The sequence below is a fragment of the Solanum verrucosum genome, unplaced genomic scaffold (genome assembly GCF_900185275.1).
Source record: "Solanum verrucosum unplaced genomic scaffold, falcon-dt-bn FXZP01000203.1, whole genome shotgun sequence".
NCBI classification, from domain to species: domain Eukaryota; kingdom Viridiplantae; phylum Streptophyta; class Magnoliopsida; order Solanales; family Solanaceae; genus Solanum; species Solanum verrucosum.
Genome location: NW_026020815.1, coordinates 576,636 through 590,672, shown reverse-complemented (window position 1 = coordinate 590,672; position 14,037 = coordinate 576,636). Strand labels below are relative to the sequence as shown.

Sequence of the window (14,037 nt, the reverse complement as noted above, 5' to 3'; positions counted from 1 at the left end):
GTATTCATTCCTTATTATTTGATTGTTTTGTATTTATTAGTTTTAGCTGTGTTGTGTGCTCTATAAGTTACTTTTTTACATGTCTTTGTATTCATTATGCTTTGTGTACAAAGTGAGATTGAAATACAAAATGATATTGAAATACAAAGTGAGCACAAAAAAATACAAAACTTGTTGCCATATAGTTAGAATGAATACAAAATAATAAAAAAATATAAAATTGTATGAAGCCTAATTTAGAATAGCATACAAAATTCTGTAAAACTATTTATCTATTGTCATAAAATATAATACAAAATTAAACATATACATAGTTTGAAATGAATACCACCTACAAAATAAATACAAGTTACACCTAAAAAACTCAAATTTTAGCAAGATACCACATGAATTTTGTAATGAATACAAAATGCAACAAACAATAAAAACAGTAGAATACAATTTGATAGTTTAATTTAGATACAAATGCAACATGCCATAAAGTTGTTTCTTATCGCTCTGATCTTCAACAATTATATCAACTTTCATTGCCTGTACCGATCACTCTCAACCAAATCAAAGTGAATTCTAGAAATTCTTTTTGATGTCCTTTCGCTGGAATACACATATGTATGAATGAAATACAATATGGCGAACTTAAGAGCATCGTCTTCATTGTCTGCCCAAACCTTTTTTGTGAATCTGCTCATTAAGTCTGAATTACGGATAAATTCATTACCACTAAAGTACTGAACAATCAACCTATTAGGTTCTTTAGTGTTGAACTTGAAATCATCTATGACACCAACACAATTTAATCCAGTAATAAGTGCAAACGTCCTAAGTGTAAACTTCAAGATAGTTCCATAAACTCGGATAACAAGAGCCTGCCGAGTACTACATTCAAGTTCTAGTGCCATACAACACCTGATAATTTGACCTTGACAAACACATATTCTCATTCTCATATAATGACCGAAACATGTTTTCTCACAAAACAAATTATATTGTTGCTCAGTAAGATGCTTAGTAAACTAAGTTTTAATGTCATGGTTGCGTTGTCTTTTTTTGACTTTGAGTAATGGTATTACGTATATTGACATTGACATGAAAATGGAATATTAATTTAGTGCTTGGCTTTATTAAGACTAAAGCTTGACTTGTTACACGAATAATGCATCGTCGTTCCATATATAAATTCACATCTCTATCTTTGTCTACCTTGAATATATAAGATTGTTATTAATTTAAGTTTAAAAAAAACAATAATTTATTTAGAGAGAAACAACAGTAATATTGAGGAAATAAATAGAACATTTTGTCTTTCTAAATGAATTATTGAGCTACGCTGTGTAAATATATGTAACATGCATGAATATATATTCCAATACCTCTAATAATTGTAGATAAAATGGTGTCATTGTCATAAACCTATATATACATTGAATGCGGGAATGGATAAACCTTATATTAAATAAATAAAATCCTTTCATTCTTAAGCAAAAAAAAAAAAGTCTTTTGGGTTATAATGCCACATCGAATTTCAAAAATGTGCGTACTATGTAAACTTAAAATTTAGTGTAGAAAGTTCTTTATTTTCCGCTTGCATTTTGAAAGCCTTTGAATCCTGTTTGACTCGTTCTCCTCATCAGTTTGTCCTCCATAAAATGAATCAAGCTAGTAAGTTCCAAGAACTAAATGTTTATATATATATATATATAGACTACCAATTTTCAGCGATAAAATTCAATAAATTTTAGAGAAATCGAATTTCAAAACAACTATAACAAATTGTCAAGATATTCTGTCATAAGCATTTAAGACCACATTGCCACCATTATTTGTATGAAAGATATTTTGAATTATCTCCTAAACCAAGAGAATATTTTATGTAATTATACTTAGATTTTTTACCCTTATTCTATCCTTCACAAAATCACTTTAGTTAAGATAAATTAATTTATGCAATAGAGGATTAAGACTTTTTTGTTAAAAAAATAGAGGATTAATAAGACTACTTATGCCCTTTTCCTTTCAGTTTTTGCTAGAATTTTTATCCTTTGAAAGATTTCACTATTTCAGTTACATAATATGAATTCCTTGTGATTTGTAAACCTTATTTTATACATCAAAAAAATAAGTTGTGTGGTTGAAGTTTCATTGTAAAGGACCCTATTAACTTGACAAGATCTAATTGTATTTTCCATGATATATCGTGATACTCGTGGATCATGTTTTATAAGTAATATATTCTTTGGCGTTTGTCTATGATTCTTTTTTAAGAATCGAACTCAGAAAATATGTTTGGGCATAAAAATTTTAAAATTGGATTTTTAGATTTTTTAAAAAAAAAAAACTAAAAAACAACAAAAAAGTATTTAATTTTTTTTAATCCATATATCTCACAAAAAGTAAAAAAATAACTCTAATTTATATTTATGGCCAAACATATGATATTATTTTTTATTTTAAAAATAAAACTATTTTTTTTCATTGGAAAGAGACCACAACTTTACTTTTAACATGAATGAGGTAAATGCTATCAAAAGACTTCGATTTGGCTAGAAGAAGAGAGAGAGAGAGAGAAGGTATTTGTTGGCATATTATTTCTAGAAGTAAAAAAAGTCTTTGGTAGGTTAGGAAAAAAATGTATTTATTGGCATATTATTATTGAAAATATGAAAGATTTTTGTTGGATAGAATAAAAAAAGGGTATTTATTGGCCTATATTATTTTGTATATGTATTTCGATTAGATAATTATATATTATACATATGTACTTGTATATTATGGCGAGAGAGATTGGGAAAGGGAGGAAAGAAGCGAGCGAGATTGGGAGAGGGAAGAGAGAGGCGAGCGATTGGGGGAGGGAGGAGAGAGGCGAGCGAGAGAGGACAATAATTTGTATAATGCACATCTTGTTTGTATAATTCGCAGGTACGTTTGTATAATTGGGAAATATAAAGTCTGAAATTATACAAATATAATAAAACTCGAAATAACGAATTGATTCAAACAAAAACGTATGAACTTTAAACAATTATACAAAAAATATATTATACAAATTATATTATAAAAAATCCAAAAACTACACGTTTATACAAACTTTAAAAAGTTATACAAAAAAAGATTGAATGTATGTGATGACAAAACTGAAAAACCAAAGGAAATCATCGTCATATACAAATACAAACAATCGTATACAGATACAAATCACACAAAGAATTGTCAGCTACGAATTATACAAATGTGGCGAATTATACATATACAAACTTGACTAATTATACAAACTCGAAGTCAGCCCACGTAATTAATGTATAATGGTAGTCGCGAGTGGTAATTATAGCAAACTATAGCTATGATGAGTAATTAAGTAGTATAAATTGCTTAACCATGCAATTTTCCCATTTTTTTAATCTATATTTTCAAATAATTAGGTATTTTAATTTTACCACTCATTAAGAGAGTCCCACCAAGTATCATATATTGAGGAAGATACACCTAGATACATACATTTTTGCTACTAGATACACTAATTTTTTTATCTATATTTTCAAATAATTATGTATTTTAATTTTACCACTCATTAAGAGTTTCCTATCAAGTATCATATATTGAGGAAGATACACCTAAATACATGCATTTTTGCTACCATATATACTAAAATAAGGAGAAAGGCGAGCGAGAAGGGGAGGGAGGCAAGCGAGATAGTCATGTATATATCATGTATTTTTATATATCTGGTGTGATTCACATGTATGTGGGATACCGATACATAGAAAGTAGTGAGCGAGGTGAGAGAGAGGCAAACGAGATTTGTTATGTATCTCAGAAACATGCGAATCCAATTGGATACAGTATATCTAGAACCATTTACATCTAATTCTAAACCAATGTATCCCAAGATAGATATATTTGGACGTACCAAACTCTGATAAGATTCGTGATCTAACAAACTAAAGTGTATCTAAATTAATTACTCCTAAACTAGTGAAATTGCAATAAGTTTTCCAAAATAAAATACTTTTTTTTTTTTTGTCATTTTCTCCTCAATGGGTTAACAATCTAACACCAAACTTCCATGATATGTCGTGAATCATGTTCTGTAATATTTATAATAACCTTTGCTGCAGCTAATTGAAATCTATATAAATACTATTAACTTGTAATCATTTTATCACCACTTTCTTTTCAAAATCTTTTGTTATACTTAAAAAATAAATAAATATGGGTGTGAAAGGCAAGTTGATTGCTTCAGTAGAAGTGAAGTGTGGAGGACACTTGGTTCATGATATTTTTCACACCAAAACTCATCACATATCCAACATATGCCCTAGCAAGATCCAAAGTTTTGAAATTCATGAAGGTGAAACTGTAAAAGTTGGTTCAGTCGTTAACTGGAAATATAATGACGGTAATATATACACATTATTCCTTTTTCTACTTATGAATCATTTTTCTTTTTATATATTTAGGTGTGTTTGATGGTACTGAGAAAGTTCATTTCCAATTGAATATTTTTCATAAAAAAGTTTTTTAATGGTGTTTAGTTACCATAGGGTAAACATTTTACTCTAAAAAGGGAAAATAACTTCTTTCATTTGAGGGGAAAGTCATTTTTTCATATAAGTGTCTTAATTTTTAAGATCATATTATTTGTTCCCAAAAGTTTATGTACTTGTAAGTTTCAACGGGTAATATTATTATACGCAATATTTTTTTTTGTTTACCGGAGCTCCCATCTGTTTTGCTCCCTTGGTGACTTGAACTCACAATCTTCGAGTTGGAAATGAGAGGTGCTTACCATTCGAGCAACTCCCTCTCGTCATTATACGCAATATAGATATGTGCAAAATCAAAAAAAATATTATTAAAAGAGTAATCAAGTTCTGAACCCACATTTGCAAAGTGTAACGAGTATTAGTTGTATAAATATAAACGTTGAACCAATCAAATTTAAATCATTAATGATCTGTTTTTGTTTGCTCCAAATATTTTGACATTATTAATCTTTAGTAATAAAAATATTTATCAGAACACCTTCCAATTTTTTGAAGAAATGATTTAACTTTAGCTTGTACTTTTCATAAAATATTTTCTCATCATCAATCAAATATTGTGAGACGTTATACAAACATTTTACAGATTTCATTGGAGAAAATGAAAAACAAAGAAAAACCTATAAAACGATCGAGCTAAAAATATGTAATTGTGAATGTTCAACTTGAAGTTGCTTATTATCATCTCTTATATTTTTTATTTTATTGTTTATAGATGGAAAAGATAAGATTTCAAAGCAAGTGATTGAAGCTGTCGATCCTCAAACTAAAACAATCACTTGGAAAGTGATTGGTGGAGATCTGTTAGAGTTGTACAATTCCTTTACTATTATCACATCATGTGACCACCAATGGACTACATGGACATTTCTGTATGAGAAGAAAACTGAAGACATACCAGAGCCTCTCGTTCTCTTGGGTTTTGTCCTTCACGTGACAAAAGATATTGAGAGTCACCTTCTCAAGTAATAAAACATCAATGCTACTAAATGGCTCATAGCCCTATTTATACATATGTAAAATATATATATGTATGTTTACACACAAATATATATGTGTGTCTTTGTGTGATATTGACTAGCTAGTTCTATCTAGCTAGCTAGTGTGTGAAATAAATAATATTGTGTTTGAAGAATATATTACATATGTTCCTCTCGTTCTAGAGATGTATTTTTAATGTTTGATATATGTAAACTATTATTAAAATTTACCTATAACAAAAATGATATATTTAATAGTGTGCTTTACGTATATTCTCATTCTTTTGTAGTCAATTCCTTTTTAGGTTTCTCTAGTTTTAAGACGGGCTATAAATTTTAAACCTTAATTACACTTTGGTTTCTACTTTGCAAAAATAGCCATTGGGCCAACTAAAAAATCTGGAAAGTGGAGCCCAAACACCTCCAAACTTCCTAAAAATATTTTAAACTCCAAAGTTAAAATACATTTTCATTCATTTTTTATCTATAAATACTTTCTAATTTCATCATTTTTTCTACAACATTAATCTCCTTATTATCTCTCAATTTTCTCTTTAAGTCTTAATTTCTCTAGCAATCTCTTATTATTCTTGTAATTAACAACATAAAATAAAAGTTTTCAACTTTGGTACATCATCGTTCCATCACTTATTTATTTAGTATATTACTTCTTAAATATTTAATTATTTTTATTTTTTAAAATTTAATTTGCACGATGGATAAAATAAGAAAAGTAAGTATAAATGTTAAAATTTGTATCTCGAAGATAGTAGTGGTAGTAAGAAAACAAACGGTTCTGATAGAGATGTCAAGACACACCTAAAGGTGCCAAACAGACCTTTTTTATTGGCTTAAAGAGATATTCTAAATTATCTTCAAAATCAAGAGAATATTTTGATAGAATTTCTTAACCTGTTAATAATGACAGAATATTGATTGAATCTTATTAAAGAATTGCTTCAATCTAACTTTGAATTTCAAAGAATCAAAGTTATATTGCCACAAACTAAATATCTTTTTGTGTTGATATTAATAATGAAAAATAGATAACTTTCGTCTCTATCTTTTTTCTCAGTCTTTTTGTTCGTTCATTTTTTCATTGAGTTCATCACTATTTGTAAGGAGAGGTTAAACAGTTATTTGGTAAATGTTCCCTCTTTTTTGGAAATTGAGATGAGAGATAATCTATCCTTCACAAAATCACTTAAGATTAAGATAAATTAATTTATGCCATATAATTTCTTTCTTTTTTATTTCTCTAGGTTTTTATTCTTTGAAACATTTCACTATTTTAAATTTAATTTCTTGTGAGTTGTAAACCTTATCTTCAACATATATATTTTTTTAAAATTATAAGTTTTTTTATTTTTTATTTTTTATTTTTTATTATAAGTTGAGGGGTTGAAGTTTCATGTTGATGGACAGCTAACACTAATCTTCCATGATATGTTGTGCCCCTCGTGGATCATGTTTTATAAGTATATACGTAGGAGATGTTTTATTATGATTATTTTTTTAAAAGTTGAACTCTAAGAAATATGTTTAATCATAAAATTTTAAAATTAGAATTTTTAAGAACTTAAAAAAATAATTAAAAGGTGTATTAACTTTTTACACATTAAATTACCCACAGAAGATAAAAAAAAAAAACAATTCTAATTTGAATTTATGACACAAATACAATTTTACAACTCTTATTTTCAAATATTATATTTTGCTTTAAAAATAAAAAAAAAATTGTTACCATAAAACATAATCCAACATCCATTTATAATAGCTTTCGGTACAACCAATTGAAAGAGAACACAATTTTATTTTAATAGGAATTGAGATCATTTAGAAAACAATATTGGCATATTATTTCTGGAATTAAAAATCTTTGGCTGGCTAGGAAAAAAATATATTTGTTGGCATATCATTTCTAGACGTTAGAAAAACTTTGATCGACTAAAAAGGGGGTATTTGTTGGCATATTATTATTTATGACGTGAGACAGAGTCACTAGACAACCTTGCATTGATGTCAATATTTTTAGACTATAGTTTCTAACTATTTTATTACCACTTTCTTAATTATCAAAACTTTTTGCTAAGTCGAAGATTGGTTCAATTGTTAACTGGACATATAATGACGGTAACATATACATATTTTCCTCTCTCTAGATATGAATCATTTTCGAACTGATTACCCTATTATTATCTCTTATGATTGTAGATGGAAAAGATAAAACTTCAAAGGCAAGTGATTGAAGCCGTCGATCATATATGAAACTAAAATAATCACTTGAAAAGTGATTGGTGGAGATCTGTTAGAGTTGTACAATTCCTTCACTATTATAACATCATATATCCATGAATGGACTACATGGACATTTATGTACGAGAAGAAAACTAAAGATATACCAGAGTCTCTCGTTCTCCTAGCTTATGTTCTTCATGTGACAAAAAGAAATAGAAGGTCACCTTCTCAAGTAATTAAACATCAATGCTATTCAATGACTCATTTCCATATTTTTACATATGCAATATATATATATGCACACACATATATATGTGTCCTTGTGTGATATATTGGCTAGATAGTTTTATCTATTTAGCTAGTGTGTGAAATAAATAACATTGTGTTTGAAGTAAATATTACATATGTATTTCCAATGTTCAACATATGTAAAAATAATATGAAATTTTCAACGGTCATCCATCGATATCTATTTTCATCCATTGAATCGAATAATGTATCCTTAAAAATGTTTGGATGTTGGTTTTTCCCCTATTTAAATGGAAGAACAATGTTTTACCAAAAACTTGTATATCCTTGTGTTTATTGGTTATAGATCATACCATATTTCAACCAGAAGAATGTATGTTCCAAGACGTGATTTTTGATGAATTCACATTGCCTTATGTCAACTCAGAACAATCACAAATAGATTCAATGATTTCAACTCACTTACCTCTATTTGTTTAGTGTTTTATTTAGAGTTTTTGGCCAAATATCATTTATGGTGATGTTATCTTTAGAACCATTGTGGGAAGTCTTTAGTACTTGAGACTCACTAGCTAAACATGATAAAGGTAGGATGAAAAAATGAAATTTTGAAATTGAAAATATTTTTTAAAAACAAACTTAAATTTATTTTTTTTGGGGTAGGGGTGGCAAGTAGGGGGTGGGTGAGTTGGGGGGGAGGGGGGGGGGGTGAAAAAAATAAAATTTTGAAGTAGAAAATATTTTTTAAAAACAAACTCAAATTATTATTTTTTTTGGGGGCGGGGGGGGGGGGGGGCAGGCAGGGGAGGGGGCGTGGGTGGAGATTAAAAAATAAAAAATTGAAGTTGAAAATATTTTTTAAAAACAATAAAAAAAATTGATAGAGGGGGGGGGGGGTGAGGGTAGTGGGTGGGGGTAAAAAATAAAAAAATTTAAATTAGAAATATCTGTTAAAAATAATTTTTAATATTTTTTTGGGAGGGGGTGGGGGTAGGGGTAGGGGTGAGGGTGGGTAAAAAAATTGAATTTAAAAACAAGCTTTAAATTATTTTATTTTTTTTTGGGGGGGGGGGGGGGGGTTGGTTTGAGGGTAGAGACAAAATAAATTGATTTTTTCAACAATTTGTTTTTTAATTGGAAGTTGGAAGAGAGTTTTGGAAAATGTTTTCCTTAAGTTTTGAAGGGAAGTCATTTTCCTTAAATTTGAGGAAAATGAGTTGATTTGGAAAACATTTAACCCAACCAAACATGAGAAAATTGGAAAACATTTTCCGGAAAATGTTTTCCTTCATACCAAACACACCCTAAAGTCACGACAAAATCTAAATTACACACTATAAAATTCATTTAAAGATGACGCTTCTAACATTATTTTCTCTAATACTCAAGATTTTGTATGGCATATTCAAATTTGTCATTACATATAGCTTTTTTTAGGCTTTTAATTTGTACACGTTAGGTTACTCAAAGTAACAATAAATCAAATTTATGACAATATCACATGCCAATCTTTGTACCACAAACTGGAAAACTATAATGGAGGTGAAATTTAATTTAAGGTCCTACATAATTCAATTAGGACTCTGAAAAAGAAAGGGGTAAAATTTATTTCAATATCAACCACCCAAATTAAGAAATTATTCTAATAATAATGTTGATAAATCAAGATTCCATTATGTATGTTTAGTTTATTTCTATGGTATCAAACAGTCGAATTAATATTTAAATGCTATGAATTCAATTTTTAAAATTTTTAGTAATACATTCATTATATATATATATATATTTAATACAAGCAGATGAAGAGGTGGATCATCTGATCTTAAAATAGATCATTTCAGCCATGCCAATCTTTTATTTGTTCATTTTGTCAAGTATCTGAATCATATAATTCAGAGGATTCTATTTTTCACATTTTATAACTCTATTAGTTCAATATTGTATTTAGGATTTTAGCATTGAACCCAATGCTTTGACAAGTTCTAAAAATGATCACCACACTATAAAAGTAAAAATGAAACAATGCTTTGACATGTGCTTATAAAATTATAGTTTATCGAACCTGACATTTGGCTTCCCCCCTTGAGATACCTAACTTCACCATTTTTAAGATCTTAATTTTATTGGATTTGTTATATGTTGCACCCCGATTTCAAATTCGACAAAATAGTTCGCAATGCAACGTAAACGTAGTTGTATCTCTGGTTTTGATAAATGTTTAGAATCGTTACCTAATATTTTAATAAAAATTAGGAAAATCACGTTTTAATGAAATGTAAATGTCAGTTTGATTTACGTAAATCAGTGAAATTTTAGGTAAGAAATTTGATTACTCGAGGAAAATGTGTTAAGCACACCTGAAAGTCTATCCAAAGATAGTCCTTAAGTTTAATTTTAGAATAGAATAGGGATATTTTTGTTCATTTATTTGCTAAAAAATGATGGTAATAATGAAGAAAACTTTTTATTAGTTTTGAGAAAAACGAAATACACAAGGTGTATAATATGTATTCCGACGATATACAAGGCTATTTCATACTAGTAAATTAGTAATTATATAAAGTAAATGTATAAATATTTAAAATGCATGAAAGTTTTTTGATCCTATATATTAGAAAATATACATATATGATATATGTTTAAGATTATACAAAGTTTATGATCTTATGTACTTAAACAAGACATACTAAAAATTAAGAAATGAAATAGCAAAATATTTGGACGATTATTCGGCAAAAATCGATTTTTATAAATTTGGGCCTTCTAAGGAAATCTGGATTGGGCCTTATCACTTGGATCCGTATATATATGAGGATGTTGAGATAAATGCGTGGATATACTAGGAAATATATGATTAGGAACGAAGATATTCATGACAAGATATGAGTGACCTCTGTGATGGACAAGATGAGGGAGGTGAAAATGAGATGTTTCGAAGTAGTCCAAGGAGAGTTAGAAGTAGTCCAAAAAGTATTGGAGAGAAGTGATTAACCAGGATATGACATGACCTGCAACAACTTACTAAGCTAGCGTTTGGCCATAGATTTTCAATATTTTTGACAAATACTATTTGGGTGAAAATTTGGGCAAAATTTCATTATGTGTTTGACCATAATATTTGGGAAACATATTTCACTATTTTAGAAAAAAATCTGATTTATACCCATAAATTTTAAAAACTATCAAAACTAACGATAAATTTGTATTACAAGTCAACTAGATCTTCGTTGAAACAAATACCAAATAGTGTCCATGACACTAGAGCAATGTAGTAGTTTGGAGTGAGCGCAACAAGCATTATTCCATACAACCTTGAAGTAGACAAAACACATGACTTTGTTACCCTGAGCCGATTATTCATCATTTTCACCAACAACCATATCATCACTGAATATTTCATCACTACTTTGTTGTTCACGGTAAAAAATTATGTAATACAACACAAACAACTATTATAGAGGGTGTTTTCTTGTAAAAGAGTTTGGTGTAGAATTTGAATTTTTAAAAGATACCAAATAATGAAATTTGACCCAAATACTAGTTTTTTCTAGTATTTGGAAATTTGGGTTATTTGCTAAAAATATTTGTCAAATAATGGCAAATTGTATGGACAAACACTATTTGACAAAAAATTTCTCAAATTTTACTTTGGAAATCTATGGCCAAATGGGTCCTAAGAATATGAGAAGGATATAAAGGTCGAGGATTATGATAGAAATTTAGTAGCTAGGTAGTCGAGTTTCCTTTATCAGTAGTACACTCTTACTACCTTCGTCCTACAGACACACTTGTAGTGTCTATTTTGATTGACTTATTTTAATTGTTGTTAAGCTAAATAACTTTTAAACATTTTTAGAGTATTGAAATAATTTTAAAAAGTGCTTATAAGCCTCTAATTTCAAACTAAAATCATAAAAATAAGTCAATTTATTTTTAATTTTTTAATTTTAGTTTATAAATCAAAAGCCAAAAGCTAATTCAAACGGGCTTAATCCTTGACCCACCTATATTTTCAATTCTCTGCATCTCAGAGAGTCACATTAGACCAGTTGAATAGAGATAATATTGAAAATTATAAGATAAACATATACGATACATTTAAAAAAAAAAAAAGATTTTGGCCAATAAAATTTAAGTGATAGAACCCAAAGATTTTGCTGTTTTTATATCGTTGTCCACAAGATCTTCTTTATCTACTCACAATTAATGAGATGTCGTTCAAATCCGATAAAATTTGGAGTGTCAATGGGACGGTTCAGTTATTTTAAAAAGGCCAAAGCACTCATTATCTCCCCGAACTTGAAGCTTTTTATACGGTGTACACCTAAACTAAATTTCGTTTTAATTACCCCCCCGAACTTGTTTATTCCTCTATCGCGTACACCTTTTTCGTCCACATGCTCCTATTGTGACTACACGCGCGCGACAGCTGGCAAAAGTGGTGATGTGGATTTCCACCTGGATAAATAATAGCCACCTGGATAAATTAATATTGCAAAAAATAAATTTCTTAAATTTAAAATTCATTGTTTAAAAGTTATTTTTGAATAAGGGCTGATTTCGCTGAACTCCTTCTGGATTTGGGTTTTTCTAGATGTGAAGTTGGTCGATTAAATTTTAAATTTGTCTGAAATTCTTACCAAGTAAGTGTTAATCTTTGTTTCCTTTACTTTTCATTTACATTTTGCCCAATTTTTCGTTTAGAATATGCCAAATATTAAAGAAAAAAAAAAGAGATTTTACGTTTTTTTACTGTTGTAGCTTTGTGATGTGGCAAAAAATCACTTCCTCACATGCCTAGTAGAGTGTGTTGTCAATTTCTCTGCCAGGTGGACGAAAAAGGTGTACGCGACGGAGGAATAATCAAGTTCGGGGGGGGGGGGGGGTAATTAAAACATAATTTAATTTAGGTGTACACCGTATAAAAAACTTCAAGTTCAAGGGGGGTAATGAGTACTTTTGCCTTTTAAAAAACTTATATCATCCTAATGTTTCAGGTATTTTATAATGTATAACCAAAATTAGATTTTTTAAACCGTCTAAATCATTCTTCGGTATTGGTACAGTTCGGTTAATTTTTTTTTTTTACTTTTAAATATCACCTCAAAATATACTATTCTTAAAATATTTACTTGAGATTTCTTTCACAAGTATTTTCTTGAAGAAGCACTTCAAATTTTCAAAAAAATGTCAAGAATGTAAAACATTATTATCGTATTGTTTGATCTTATAAACATTTAATAGAAGTGTTTGCATAGATTTTGCCTTATTGTTTGATGAAGTATCTATTACAGTATCTAGGACTAGGTTATATTTATGTTTGAAAATGCTATAAAATGTATTTTTATATTAGATTCAACATATTGTTAAAATATAAAATATATTTACATGTAAGATTATTCGGTTCGGTTCAGATTTTTTTTATATTATAAACTAAAAAAATCATCCCAATTATTAGGGACAGTTATACACTTAAATAAAAATCCACAATTTTCTTAGATTTTGGCTACGAAAGTTTAAGTCATAGAAATCAACGATTTTGCTGTTTTTATATCGTTGTCCACAAGATCTTCTTTATCTACTCACAATTAATAAGGTGTCGTTCAAATCCAATAAAATTTGGAGTGTCAATGGGACGGTTCAGTTAATTTAAAAAACTTATATCATCCTAATGTTTCAGGTATTTTATAATGTATAACCAAAATTAGATTTTTTAAAACCGTCTAAATCATTCTTCGGTATTGGTACAGATCGGTTAATTTTTTTTTCTACTTTTAAATATCACCTCAAAATATACTATTCTTAATATATTTACTTGTGATTTCTTTCACAAGTATTTTCTTGAAGAAGCACTTCAAATTTTCAAAAAAATGCCAAGAATGTAAAACATTATTACCGTATTGTTTGATCTTATAAACATTTAATAGAAGTGTTTGCATAGATTTTGCCTTATTGTTTGATGAAGTATCTATTACAGTATCTAGGACTAGGTTATATTTATGTTTGAAAAATGCTATAAAATGTATTTTTAT

General features: G+C 28.5%; 1 protein-coding gene across 1 annotated transcript; it reads left to right on the top strand.

Moving 5' to 3' along the window:
• The first annotated feature begins 4,152 nt into the window (after positions 1 to 4,152).
• On the top strand, positions 4,153 to 5,708 carry LOC125813454 (kirola-like). Its single transcript, XM_049492961.1, has 2 exons — positions 4,153 to 4,393; positions 5,254 to 5,708. The coding sequence occupies exons 1-2, from the start codon at positions 4,207 to 4,209 to the stop codon at positions 5,505 to 5,507; spliced, it is 441 nt and encodes a 146-aa protein (XP_049348918.1). The 5' UTR covers positions 4,153 to 4,206; the 3' UTR covers positions 5,508 to 5,708.
• The last annotated feature ends 8,329 nt before the right edge of the window (positions 5,709 to 14,037 follow it).

Excerpts from the sequence above, each read along its gene's own strand:
- LOC125813454 (XM_049492961.1), top strand. The coding sequence starts at position 4,207 with ATGGGTGTGAAAGGCAAGTTGATTGCTTCAGTAGAAGTGAAGTGTGGA. Across the intron at positions 4,394-5,253 it reads TAACTGGAAATATAATGACG|ATGGAAAAGATAAGATTTCA; the intron begins GTAATATATACA and ends TATTGTTTATAG.